The sequence below is a fragment of the Chrysemys picta genome, chromosome 17, assembly GCF_011386835.1.
Source record: "Chrysemys picta bellii isolate R12L10 chromosome 17, ASM1138683v2, whole genome shotgun sequence".
NCBI lineage: Eukaryota > Metazoa > Chordata > Testudines > Emydidae > Chrysemys > Chrysemys picta.
This window is the reverse complement of record NC_088807.1, coordinates 18,638,386-18,653,167: the sequence shown is the minus strand read 5'-3', so window position 1 is coordinate 18,653,167 and position 14,782 is coordinate 18,638,386. Positions and strand designations below refer to the sequence as shown.

At 49.3% G+C, this 14,782-nt stretch overlaps 1 protein-coding gene across 1 annotated transcript in view; it reads left to right on the top strand.

The window, feature by feature from the left end:
• LOC101933204 (olfactory receptor 5V1-like) overlaps positions 1-9,371 on the top strand; it is a 33,057-nt gene extending 23,686 nt beyond the window's left edge. Inside the window, exon 3 of the mRNA XM_005311743.2 lies at positions 8,416-9,371. Coding sequence (XP_005311800.2) covers positions 8,416-9,371 — 956 coding nt within the window. The remainder of the gene's footprint in view (positions 1-8,415) is intronic.
• Positions 9,372-14,782: the final 5,411 nt, after the last annotated feature.

Sequence of the window (14,782 nt, the reverse complement as noted above, 5' to 3'; positions counted from 1 at the left end):
CTGCTCATTTGGATCTGGCCAGGTCCAACCCAGTAAACCGATTAAGTCGAAAACACACAATACTTATTACCTACTACGCAGAACCATCATCCACTCCCACCCCGGCATAGACGGCGAGTTCCATACCCACGTGGTGCTCAGGCACCAGCAATATTCAGAGCTAGGGGGCCAGCTCCACCTGCGCCCCCCCCCCAGTGTCCCGTGGCCCCGACTTGCTGCCCCCGCTCGCCTTTCCCGGGCCCCAGAGCAGAGCATCTCTGTCTTTGTCTCCTCCATGCTGCTTCCCTGCAGCAACTGCTGCCGCAGGGTCCTAGTGCCCCCCTCTCCACTGCCAGGGCAGACTGACTCTGAGCCTGCCCTTCCCCCTCAGACCCTTCCCTTTTCCAATGGGACCCTCCAGCAGCACCCCCTCCCTGGCACCCACCACGGGGGAGGCGAGGGAGATTCCTGGACCTGAGAGGGGCCCTAGGAGCACATGCAGTGACAGTGGTGGGGGTGAGTGTGCTGCTGGGGGGGGCAGCAAAGGGGGGCTCCTCCCCCAGAGCTTGCTGCTGCCAGCAGGGAAAGGGCTGGGGGGCTTCCTCTCTGGCCCCTGCCCCGGAGCAGCCTGCCTGCACCCCAAACTCATCCCCAGCCCTGCCCCACCCCAGAGCCCACACCCCCAATCAGAGCTTTCACACTCCACCCCACCCTCAACCCTCTACCCTAGCCCTGAGCCCCTCCAGCACCCCAAACACCTTATCCCCAGTCCCAGCCAGAGCCCTCACCCCCCACACTCCTACTCTCACCCTGGGCCCCTCCCACACCCAATCCCCCCCATTGCCAACCCCAGACAGAGCCCTCACCCCCTACACCCCTCCTCTCGCCTTGAGCCCCTCCCACACTCCAAACCCCTCATCCGCAGCCACAGCCCTCACCCCTGCACCCCATCCCTCTGCACCCCTCCCACCCCAAACTCCCTCCCAAAGCCTGCACCCCACTCCCCTGCCCCAGCCTAGGGCCTGCACCCCAGACCTCCTTCCTCACCCAAACTCCCTCCCAGAGCCTTGGGCAGGTCGGGGGGGGGGGGGGGTGGAGTTTGGGCAGGGGCAGGTTCTGGGCACCACCAAAATTTCTACAAACATGCCACCCCTGCCCACCCACTGCCTGGCACACACAGCCTTAGCCCTGTCATGGATCCCACACTCTCTGTAGCCTCCCCCCCCCATTTACTTCCTCACCCATCACTTGGCTTTCTTTGCTGGCTCCAGCCCCCTGCGGAACGCAATTCCAGGGCCTCTGTCTCTTCCCGCTACCACCTCCAGTGCTCTGTGGGGCTCTGTGCCCAGCTGCCCAATTCTGCTAAGTTCTTGGGAAAGGCTGAACACGGCGTGCCCAGCCCCTGGCTCCAGAGGTGAAAGTAAGCCGGTCTGGTATGGTATGGTGTACTGGCAAGAGCCAGAACGCCGTGCCGGACCGCACCGGTTTCCGCGGCCAGGATTAAAAGGGCTCGGAGCTCCCCGCCGCTGCGGAGAGCCCCAAGCCCTTTAAATCCTGCCTGCAGCTCCAGCGGCAGGGCTGGGGCCGGGATTTAAAGGGCTCGGAGCTCCCCGCAGCCGCGGGAGCTCCGGGCCCTTTAAATCCCGGCCCCAGCCCGGCAAGGCTCCGGGCTTCCCGCAGCTGCGGGATCCCCAAGCCCTTTAAATCCCACCTGGAGCTGTGGTGGGGATTTAAAGGGCCCAGAGCTCTGCGGCAGCTGGAGCCCCGGGCCCTTTAATTTGCCTGAGAACCCCGGGGGCTCCCAGCCACCTCTGAGCTGGGAGCCCTGGGTTGATCTAAAGGCCCTGGGGCTCCCAGCCACAGCCGGTGCCCCAGGGCCTTTAAATCCCGAGAGGCTCCGCCTCTTCTGGCTGATGCCACACCTTTTTCGGATGAGGCCACGCCCCCCTCAGGATTCTGGCAGTACTGGTAAGTCCTGTACTTTCACCCCTGTCTGGCTCCCAAGCGAGCCCCAACCAGCCACTCAGTGAGCTGTGCGGTACTACCAGCGGTGCTGGAAGGGGCACATTGTGCATGACCAGCCCCCGGCCCTACCATGAGCTCCCAGCACATTGGGCAAAGTTTGCACAGACACATGCATGGCACAGTAGTGGCTGCAAAGGCACCCCATGGGGACTGCCCCCTTCCTACTGCTCCTCTGGCACTCCAGCCCCCCGGGACTCCGGTCTCCACCACTGCTTTACAAGGCAGGAATAGTCTCCTTCCTACTCCTGCTGCCCCGAGTTGGGAAGGAGCTGCTCCAAGGCGCCCTCCCTCTTAGGACTGCTGCAGCCCAAGGCCGGGTGATGAACCCAGAGCACTGAAAGTTCCCCAGAGGCACCCGGGGATGATGCTGGGGCTCAGTGGGAGACCAGACAACTTCCTCCTGCCGAGCTGCACTTGCTTTCATGGCTTGCAGATCTCCACCTCCTGCTCTCTCACCTGCCTCCCACCATGGATCTGTCACGTGTCACCCAAGCAGCCCCGTGAGCCGCTTCCGAGACAACTGAGCGCCAGCACAGGCCACCACGCACATGGCAGAAATAGTCCCCGCAGTATCCCATCCCGAGGCATTCAGCTGGGGGACCTGGGATGCGAGACCCCCCCACTCACCAGCGCAGTTTTTCCCATAACTCTTAGGCTTGGTCTACACTAACCCCCCAAATCGAACTAAGGTACGCAACTTCAGCTACGTGAATAACGTAGCTGAAGTTCGAAGTACCTTAGTTCGATCTTACCTCGGTCCACACGCGGCAGGCAGGCTCCCCCGTCGACTCCGCGGTACTCCTCTCGTCTAGCTGGAGTACCGCAGTCGACGGCGAGCACTTCCGAACCCAGAAGTTCGATTGCCAGCTGCCGAACTAGCGGCTGGGTATAGACGTACCCTGAGTGCATTGCAATCGACTGGCTACTCGGTGGCACCTGCATGTTCAAAACACTTTATTGGTATTCACAGTGTTAACCTACGGTGAAGCACAAGAGGTTTTTAAAAGGCTGTATGCAAAATAGGATCTCTTTATAGGTTAGTATATTAATTATCTCAAACTCATTAGCATATATGTCACTTAGTTCCCATAGCAATTCTGTGGTTAAAGTGTGTGCTAATGGCCCTATCCTAAAATTATAAATGATCTGGGGAAAGGGGTAAACTGTGTGGTGGCAAAATTTACAGATGATATAAAACTACTGAAGATAGTTAAGTCCCAGGCAGACTGCGAAGAGCTACAAACGGATCTCTCAAAACTGGGTGACTGGGCAACAAAATGGCAGATGAAATTCAGTGTGGATAAATGCAAAACACTGCACATTGGAAAACATAATCCCAACTCTACATACAAAATGATGGGGTCTCAATTGGCTGTTACCACTCAAGAAAGAGATCTTGGAGTTATTGTGGATAGTTCTCTGAAAACATCCACTCAGTGTGCAGCGGCAGTCAAAAAAGCTAACAGAATGTTGAGAATCAATAAGAAAGGGATAGATAATAAGACAGAAAATAACATATGCCTTTATATAAATCCATGGTGCGCCCACATCTTGAATACTGTGTGCAGATGTGGTCGTCCTCATCTCAAAAAAGATATATTGGAATTGGAAAAGGTTCAGAAAAGGGCAACAAAAATGATTAGGGGTATGGAACGGCTGCTGTAAGAGGAGAGATGAATAAGACTGGGACTTTTCAGTTAAGAAAAGAGACGACTAAGGGGAGATATGATAGGGGTCTATAAAATCATGACTGGTGTGGAGAAAGTAAATAAGGAAATGTTATTTACTCCTTCTCATAACACAAGAACTAGGGGCCACCAAATGAAATTAATAGGCAGCAGGTTTAAAACAAACAACAAGAAGTATTTTTTCATACAATGCTCAGTTAACCTGTGGAACTCCTTGCCAGAGGTTATAACAGGGTTAAAAAAACCCTAGATAAATTCATGGAGGATAGATCCATCAATGGCTATTAGCCAGGATGGTCAGGGATGGTGTCCCTAGCCTCTGTTTGCCAGAAGCTGGGAATGGGCGACAGGGGATGGATCACTTGATGATTACCTGGGCTGTTCATTCCGTCTGGGGCACTGGCATTGACCACTGTCGGAAGAAAGGATACTGGGCTAGATGGACTTTGGTCTGACCCAGTATGGCTATTCTTATGTACTCAAACTGATATCAGCTTCATTCCTGTGATTACCATTCAGCATTTTATGCACAATCTCTGCAAAATTATGTCATTGAGAAATTATACTATATGCCATTTTATGTCTTTGGGTTGCTGCTGGTCACTTTACCTCTGCTAATTTAATAGGCCGAATTTATGCTACATTCTTAAGCTAATGTCTTTTAGGTTTGGTCTTCTTGCATTACTTCCTTATCCCTAATTTTATTAAATACTAAATACTTATTCCTATAGTCTGACCCCATAGGATACACCGGGTCTGCCGCTTGCTAGATGAGTTCCCCAACTACTGTGCTTTCAGCTGTTTTAGGGTGGGACACATGTTTTCACAAAAGACATTGGAAGGTCGTTGGCGTACCCTGCTGTGGAACGGGGAAAAAAAGTCAAAATCATGAAAATTAGGGGGGGGAGGGTAAATGTGCTTGTATGTGCAGCATGTCTGTGTGTGTGTGTGTGTGTATGCATGAGTGTGTATGAGTGTATGCATGTGTGTGTTTAGGTGTGTGTGTGTTTAAGTATGCTCAAAAACTAAATATTTTATTCAACCCAAACCAAATTTTTTAACCAGTTTTGCTGAAGTGAAAAAAAAAATAAAAGTCCAGTATTCACTCAGCTCTTCTCTAGGATAATATGTAACTTTCAGTGTGACTCCATCTATCCTAAAGAGGGACACAATAGTGCCTGCTAAGTGGTGGGGTTCTCAACGAGTTCATTTAAGTTCCTCTGTTGAATCCGGAAATACCAGGTATGGCAAGCACGGAGACCTGGAAAAGGAAATTTCCATCCCAGGGGGAATTCCAGCTCTCAAAATATATTTTCATCACAAATTAGGATGAAGAGTCAAAATTTGGAAATGTTCACGCATTGGAAATTCTGAAAAAAATTGATTTGGAAACATGGAAATGACCCTATTCAAATGCTTCATGTTGATAGTGTTGAAAGTGTAATTTTATTAATATAGTATTATATTAATATGGAAAAGTCAAAATGAAACCGAATGAGAAAGTCAAAGGGAAATCCTCCAGTTCGCTTTTGAATTGTTTCAAAAGTTTTCTGTCCAAAATATTGTCAAAATCCCAGCTAGGGTGACCAGACAGCAAATGTGAAAAATCGGGACAGGGAATGGGGGATAATAGGAGCCTATATAAGAAAAAGACCCAAAAATCGGGACTGTCCCTATAAAATTGGAACATCTGGTCACCCTAATCCCAGCAAATAGTTCAATTTTGACAAAGCATCATTTTCGTTTGGAAAACTGTTTCATCAGGGTTGGGTTTTTTTTTTTTTTTGACCAGCTATAGTGGCAAGAAACTTAATTTAATGCCAAACAACTTAATTGACTGGGATTTGTGTTACTTTCAGACACACTGAAATAATGATCAAAATGTTTCCGGCCTCTGGTGCACCCGTCTGTGCCACAACCAGGGACTCGTGGCACTCTGGGTTCAATCAAAGAACATAATTCTTTTCTCACATTTGTTTTTTGTTTGCGAACATAATGAGCCCTGTGTGATTCAACCCCAGTGGTGCCCCGTGTGTTTATATCCTGCTCCCTAAGCCGTTGCAAAGAGCTGGTGGTTTACAAGAACTTTTGATATGTAACAAAATTAGAATCAGTCCTGCGCAGATGTGTTTTCTTTTGTACACTGCAGATTATTTTGTGCAAACTGTCTGGAAATAGGCATTTTGTCAACACTGTGAGAGTTACTGGTAAATCTATCTATCTATCTATCTATCTATCTATCTATCTATCTATCTATCTATCTATCTATCTATCTATCTATCTCCACACCCCAGCCCCATTCCCTCGGTCCCCATTTTAGTATTTTCTATACCACCCATTATGATATTATCTAAACTCCCATAGGCTCCGCATTTGTGGATACCTAGCACTGTACATCTGAAAACCGGGCCCCTCGGATCACATACCGGCCATTCATAAACAGAACCCTTCTCAAATGAGTGGGTACTTCAGCCCTTAATTATTTTATCAAGACAAAGAGAGGAAGAAAGCAATCATCATAAGTCACCTGAAGACTGCGTGTTGCACTTTGGTAAGTTTCCTTTACTGCTCTGTCTTTATTCAAGATGATTTCAATGTTGTTAAGCTCAAGGGTAAAATCTGTATAAGCATATGAGTGACTTAGGAGCCTACGGGTGTTTCCACACTGCAATCACGGAATGTGTGATTGCAGTGTAGAGATACCTTTAGTCCTATTTTACCCACTAGTTAATTATCTGGGTTCAAGTATCACGGGGAATGGATGGAGGATGAAATTAGAACTAGAATAGTAAAGCCCTGACTCAAACGCAGAGAGAGAGAAGTGGTGTACTATGTAATGGAAAGATACTATTGAGATTAAAAGGGAAAGTCTATAAAAAGGTGCTCCGTCTATTTTTAATGTACGGTGTTGAGTATTGGGCCACAAAGAAGAATAATGAGCAAGTGGTCTGCTCCACAGGAATGCAAACCTAGCGATGGGTGAGTGAGGAATGCTTAAAGGAACACCAATAAATGGAAAAATTAGGGAGTGTAGGCTCAGAGGGTTTGATCATGTAAAGTTCCATCCTGGCAACTATGTGGGTAAGAGAGTCTGACAGATGAAGCCTGAAGGAGAAAGACAGAGAGGTCCACCCAATGATTAAGCGGTGGGAAGTCACAAAGAAATACATCTTAGCATGTGGTGCAGATAGAGGATCGGGCATTGAGCAGAGCACTTTGGAGGGAGAGGACTCGTCAAGTGGAATGCCAGGAAGAAGAATAAGAGTTGTTTCAGAGTAGCAGCCGTGTTAGTCTGTATCCGCAAAAAGAACAGGAGTATTTGTGGCACCTTAGAGACTCACAAATTTATTCGAGCATAAGCTTTCGTGGGCTACAGCCCACTTCATCGGATGCATAGAATGGAACATACAGCAAGATGATATTTATACATACAGAGACCATGAAAAGGTGGAAGTACGCATACCAACTGTAAGAGGCCAATCAATTGAGATTTTCAAACAAAATTTTCAAAGCTCCTTTGGTGCTTTCTCCCAGGCTGCCTTTCACACCCAGGAAGTGCTCCCCAGAAACAGCCACCAAAATAACTCACATTTTAAACTAATTTATAGACTTTAAGACCGGAAGTCGCTGGTCAATATTGTCTTATTGTTTTCTGGTACTTCCCTGTACAGTGTTGTTAAATGCAAAGTAACGCACATGGGAAAACATAATTCCAGCTATAAATACAAAATGATGGGGATCTAAATTGGCTGTTATTAGTCAATTGTGGAGTCGGTGTGGAGAGTTCTCTGAAAAGATCCAGTCAATGTGCAGCAGCCATCAGGAAAGCGAACGGAATGTTCGGAACCATTAGGAAAGGGATAGATAATAAGACAGAAAATATCATAATGCCACTGTATAAATCCGTGGTACACCCAGACCCTGAATACTGAATGCAGTTCTGGTTTCCCCATTTTAAAAAGATATATTAGAATTTGGAAAGATACAGAAAAGGGCAACGAAAATGATTAGGGGTTGGGAACAGCTTCCATAGGAGGAAAGATTAAAAAGAGTGGGACTGTTCAGCTTGGAAAAAAGACAACTAAGGGGGCATATGATGGAGGTCTATAAAATCATGACTAGTGTGGAGATAGTGAATAGAATGTTACTTACCCCTTCACATAACACAAGAACCCGGGGTCACCCAATGAAATTAATAGGCAGCAGGTTTAAAACAAACAAAAGGAAGTAGTTCTTCACACTACGCACAGTCAATAGGTGGAACTCATCGCCAGAGGATGTCGTGAAGGCCAAAAGAATAAATGGGTTTGGAAAAAAATTCAGAAAGTTCCTGGTGTATAGCCAAGATGGTCAGGGAGGCAACTTCTAAGTCAGGGGTTCTCAAACTTCATTGCACCACATCCCCCATCTGACAAAAAAAATTACCACACAACCCCAGGAGCGGGGACTGAAGCCTGAGGCTGCCCGATCCCTGCCATCCTGGGTGTGTGTGGGGTAAAGACAAAGCCCCACTGCCACTGGGGCGGGGGGGGGGGGGGGGGGGAGGTGAGCAGAGAAAAGCTGAAGCCAAAGGGCTACAACTCCAGGCAGGGGGCCTGTAATCTCAAGCCCTTTAAAAGGTGTCTCAAAAGTTGGGCACCAAAGTCACTCATCGCTTTTGGAAGATCTATTTGGCTTCTTGAAGCCATGCACTAAATTAATAATTCATCCTCTTCCCTTGCAGATGCACCCGAGCAGGAGATGGGGAATTGGACAGCTGAGCTGGGTTTCACGCTCCTGGGCTTCTCTACTTTCCCAGAACAGCACAAATTGGTCTTTGTGGCACTCCTGGCTGTGTACCTCACAGCTCTGGTTGGCAATGGGATGATACTGATCATTGTTCAGCTAGACTCTGGCCTCCAAACCCCTATGTACTATCTCCTCCAGAACTTATCCTTCCTAGACATCTGCTACATCTCTGTTACACTGCCCCAGATGCTGAATAACCTCCTGGAAGAGGATAAGGCCATTTCCTTCCAGGCCTGCTTTACCCAGCTCTTCTTCCTCATCACCTTCGTGGGAGTCGAGTGCATCCTCCTAGCCATCATGGCCTACGACCGCTACCTGGCTATTTGCCACCCGCTGCGCTATGCCGCCCTCATGAGCAGAAAGACTTGCCTGCAGCTGGCGGTGGCCTCCTGGACCTGCGGCCTTCTCAACTCGGCCCTGCACACGGGCCTCACCTCTGTCCTGCCTTTCTGTGCCTCCCACCACATCGCCCATCTGTTCTGCGACGTCCCCCAGCTCCTGAAACTCTCCTGCTCGGACACCTCCCTCAACAAGGTGGTGCTGCTGGCCGTGACAGTGCTGCTTGGTGCCATTCCCTTCCTCTGCATCGTGGTGTCCTACGTGGCCATTGCCAGGGCTGTCCTACAGATCCGCTTTGCCCAGGCCCAGCGGAAGGCCTTCTCCACCTGCGCCTCCCACCTGGCCGTGGTCACCTTGTTCTACACCACATGCATGTTCAATTATAACCGGCCCAGCTCTGGACACCCCTTGTATGTAGACACCCTGGCTTCTGTGCTCTACAATGTTGTCACACCCATGCTGAACCCCCTCATATACTGCCTGAGGAACAAGGAGGTGAAGGCAGCTCTGAAACATGCAATAGGGCAAAAAAATTCCTCTCTGAAAACATGAGAGCCCTAGGGGACAGGGGAATGTCAACACTGGGCCCATCTACACCTTAAATAACAAAAATAAATATATGGAGATACACCTATCTCATAGAACTAGAAGGGATCCTGAAAGGTCATCAAGTCCAGCCCCCTGCCTTCACTAGCAGGACCAAATACTGATTTTGGCCCAGATCCCTAAGTGGCCCTTTCCAAGATTGAATTCACAACCGTGGGTTTAGCAGGCCAATGCTCAAACCACAGAGCTATCCCTCCCCCCTATTGTGAATTGTGTCCCTTTCCCCCCATTTATCCCCTTCCTTAATGGACCATGTGGCGAAGAGAATTGGCCACATTTCTCTTAACACTTGTAGTTGTATCATGATAATGATTAGACTTGGTAGAATTTCAGGGGTGGCCAACCTGTGGCTCCAGATCAGAGGTTAATATGCAGCTCCTTGTACAGGCGCTGACTCTGGGGATGGAGCTACAGGCACAAACTTTCCAATGTGGTGGGGGGGTGCTCACTGCTCAACCCCCTGCCCTGACCCTGACCCCACTCCACCCCTTCCCCCAAGACCCCTGCCTCTTCCCCTGAGCCTGCCGTGTCCTCGCTCCTCCCTCCCAGAGCCTCCCTTGCACTGCAAAACAGTTGATCATGGTGGGTGGGAGGTGCAGGGAGGGAGAGGGAGGTGCTGATTGGCAGGGCTGCCAGAGGGCGGGAGGCACTGGGGGCTTATGGCAGGGGGAGCTGGTGAGCTGATGTATTCCTGTGGCTCTTTGGCAATGTATATTGGTAAATTCTGACTCCTTCTCAGGCTCAGGTTGGCCACCCTTGGTAGAATTTGATTTTTAATTTGTATAATTTCAATGGATGTTTATTTCTAAGATTTCCCCCCCCCCATAATTATAGATTTTGACAGTGGTGGGAAATTATGGGGGTGGTGAACAACAGGGGGCCAGACAACAACATCCCGCAGCTCAGACAGAGATTGTCAACAGCACATGTCAAAATACACAAATTCAATGCCTTAAATCAAACGCTAAGATCTCAAGCAGAATTTTTCTCACGTTGTTTATCTGTACATTGAGATTATTATTGATGGAAATATTTACCAATGAAAATCCCAGCCTAATAATGACCAATCCAATCTCATGCTTCAGGGTCTCATATGGGGTCAGGAAGGATTTTTCCCAATCTGAGCAGGTGGGTGCAGGGCTCACCTTCCTACAAAGCATCAGAGAGCAGACACAGCTGGAGACAGGATAGTAGTTGGGGTGGACCCGTGCTCTGGGGTAGGAAGGAGAATCCTCTGTTTTCAGTGGTGGGTAGGTGTGTCTTGCTCATGTGCTCAAAACTCAGATTTGGGGTCAGGAAGGCATTTGCCCCCAGGTCTGATTGGAAAGGAACTTGGGGTGTGGGATGCTTGCTGGCATTAACTGGGCCTACCCCAGCTCATCATTTCTGCACTGTTGAAGGATCTTAGTCATTAAGTTGTGCCTCCAGAGTTATCAAACAGTCGTAGGGATATGAAACCTCCTGCTTCAGGGCTGAAGCTGATCTCTTTCTATTAGAGACCAAAGTGAGATTAACTGGGGGGGAGGAGGATTATTTCCCATCTGCTACTTGATGGCTCCTACTGTCCTCTACACCACCTGGGGCTGGGCCCTCTCATAGACAGGATCCTGGGCTTTATGGACCTTGGGTCTGGTCCCATCTGGCAATGCCTATGATTTTGTGCCCGTTGGTCTAAAGGGTGTGGGAATGAGATGTTTATTATTTAAAGTGGTTAGGTGCTTCTGGAACCAGAAATATGGTGTTTAATTAGGCTGGTACTAGGAGACTGAACACAGGTGCGGACATCAGGACTCCTGGGTTCTGGCTCTGGGAGGACAGTGGGGTCTAATGGTTAAAATGGGAGGGCTGGGAGTCAGTACTACTGGTTTCTATTGCCATCTCTGGTGGGGGAGTGGGGCTTAGGGAGTTAGAGAATTGGGGGCTGGGTTCTATTCCTAGCTCTGGGAGGGGAGTGGGGTCTAGTGGGTTAGAGCATAGGACAGGACTTCAGGGTTCTAATTCCACATATGCCACTCATTCTTTATATGACCCTGGGCAAGTTACTTTCCTTCTCTGGGCCACAATTTTCCACCTGGACAATAGAGGGAAAATATAATATGTATAGAGCAGACAACTCATATGGAATTAATAGTCAGGACAGATTTCTGCAAAGTTTAATAATTGGTAATATTTTTGTAGGCTGAATGGAGTGATATGCTCAGAGCATGATTTTATAACATTATTATTATTTTTAACATGCACACTCACAGTTTTACTAGGACAGTTTCATTGCTGAACTTGTATTTAAAATACACAAGGATTTTCAAGTTAAGTTAATGTCATAAACATAACAACCAGTTATAAATACAGGATCTGTCACATGGGATGTTGTCTGTATTTATTTTTAAGTAGAAAGAGTGATATTTATAATGATTTAGAAAAGTAAGTCAGTGAAAACTGCTGGTTATTTGGCATTTGAATTTCACCTTCACACACTTCTAGAAACCTCCCATGCACAGGAAAGACTTTGGCTCAGAGTTGTTCTGTTCAGAGGGGTTGGTCCCTGTGGCACTACATTTTGGAATCTTGATTTCTTTTACCCACCCTAGTCTCTAAATTGCATCCAATGGATTTGAGTACATCCCTCAGGGACTGAAAGAGCTAGCTGAGAGGGAGTTAACACCCCATTGAAGTGGATTAATCAGCAGTTCAGGTTCACGCTCCTTTGATATGGCTGGACAGAGACAGAGCTATTGTTCCCCTTCAGGCAATGAAAAGCATTTGGCAACTGCGTCTGGTGATTAAAGACCCCAGGGAAGTTAGAACAGAGAAGGCTAGTCTACTCATAGATTTTATACCTGTACAGAGAGGAAGCTGATGTTAGCCTGCCATCCTTACCCCAGAGATACCCAGAAACTTTATCTAAACAGTGTCACACAAAGACGCAGTCAAACACACACAGAATCATGCACTCCCACATATAGAAACACCATGAACCTCACACTGACATAGAAACATGCACTTGCTGAGTGGCTAAGAACAATACAAATCCTGGGTTGGATTCTGCTCCTGGAGCTGTATAATTGGGGTGGCATGAGGGGACTTAAAATAGGAGTAGGCAATATGACACCTGGGATCCCAGCTCTGGGAGGGAAGGGAGTATCTAGTAGTTAGATTGACATGTCTGGGAGCCAGGACTCCTGGGTTCTATGCCTATCTGTGTGTGGTCTTGTGGTTTATAGCAGAGGGGTCTGGGTCCTATCACTGGCTCTATTTGGTGAATAGACTTCATTGGTTAGATGGAGATGGGCTCAGAGTTGGGGCTTCTAGCCCGGGCTCTGGCTGCCGTGTGGTATTTAATGGTTTAGAATGAAAGGGCTGGCAGTGAGGAATCCTGGGTTCTATTCCTGGTTCTGGGAGGAGAGTGGGGTGTAGAGAACAGTATACTTGGGATCACACCTCCAAGGTTATAATATGCTGCTAGTTCTTTTTTGTGTGATCTTGAGCAAATTACTGTCCATCTCTGTACAGCAGTTTTCCATCTTGACAATAGAGGGATAATAATGTGTACAGAGAAACCTCATCTGAAAATTAAAAGGTAATATTTCTGCAAAGTTTAATAATCAGTTAATAGTTCTGTACAGGGGCGGCTCTAGGCACCAGCAAAACAAGCAGGTGCTTGGGGCAGGAAATTACCAGGGGCGGCATAATGCTGGGGCCCCAGCTCCGTCCTGAGGCAGTGTCCTAGGCTGGATCTTGACCGCCCTGTTGTTCTCTGACCGGGTGCCGCCCAGGCTGTGCGTCAGGACAGGGGGAGCTGGCTCAGTGGGGAGCGTGTCCCCGCCGCTCTCCCACGGGCAGCCCCCCTCAGGCAGGAGCCGGTAGCACGGCCCTGCCCCAGTCGCGGAGAGCAGGGGGTAGCGGTGGAACGTGGTGGCCGGGCGGGCCGCTCCTCCAGCGCCGGCTGCGGGCTTCTCCTCGGCTTGTCCCTGCCTCCACCTCCTCCCCCCTGCGCTGCCTCCTGCCCGGGGAGGGAAGGGGAGCGGAGCGGCAGCCCGGGCTGAGCCAAACACGTGCCGCTGCGCAGGCTGAGCCTGTGGCCAGCTCGTGGGGGTCCCGGGGAGCGGGAGGCCTGGGCACGCTGCCCTGTGATCACCAGCCGCTGGCTGCTCTGCCCTGGGCCCCGGCAGCCGAACCCCGCAGCTGCCCCAGCTCGCTCTGCGTGAGAGCTACAGGGGTGCCCCCGCCTGGCTGGCTGTGTCCCCAGCCACGCCACGGGGTGACCGCCTGAGACTCTGGGGTGTTGCTGAGGCTGCCCCAAGCCAGGCTCCCCAGGGTCTGCTGCCCCTCCAGCCATGGGGGCCCTAGGCCAGTGTGGGAGCCGGGCCACAGCCCTGTTCTCAGAGCCTCCTCCCCTCCCCGCACTGCATAGCAAGTTGTGGGACTGTGGGCAGGGCTGTTACAGCCATTTCAGACTGGGATTGGCGCTGGGGGAGTGGAGGTGATTGTGGCCTGGCTGGAGGGACTGGGCAGCCCTCTCCCGCCCCCAACACCCACTGCTTGCTCCTGCCGGCACGGGGCTGCGACACCCAACTCCGGAGGGCAGCTCCAAGCCCCCAGGCATGCTCGCAGGGAAGGAGAGACAGGAGGCAGAGCTGTTCGGTGTCTCCCATGCAGCTCTAGGCCCCTCCGGCTACTTGGCAGTGACAGCCAGGCTGGGTAGCCCACCAGCAGCGTGACTTGGTCTGGAGTTGGCACTGACGCCCTGCCTATGCCAAGGCCTCCGGCGCAGGGGCAGCCCTAGCTCTGCACAGGCAGACACAGCCCAGCTCACTCCTTGGCCGGCTCAGTGAGTAAATGAGTACACTCGTAGGAAATTGTTTTATTTCACTAACTACAAATTCTCTGTTTTCATTTTTTTTTAAATTTTAAACAGTCAAAAACAAAACAAAACAAAAACATTGCAAAGTGCAAACATGTAAAAGCCAAAAAAAAAAAAAAGAGGGGGGGGGGGGCAAATTTTTTTTGGTTGGGGCAGCAAAAAACCTAGAGCCGGCCCTGGTTCTGTAGGGATAGTGGTAAGATTGTTATTACTTATTACTTATTACTTATTACTTATTAAACACACACACCTATGTTTGGATTGTTTCATTGCTGATCTTGTATATACAATCACAACGATTTTTAATTTATGGTTATGTCATGTCCTAAATAAACAATCTGTCTATAAATACAGAACTCTCATGTAGGATGTTGTCTGTATTGCTATGTAAAAATAGTGTCATTTATCAATGTTTAGTAAAGTCAGTGAAAACTGGTAGTTTATATGATCTATATGGTTTCACGCTGGGAAACAAATATACAAGAACCTTTCTACC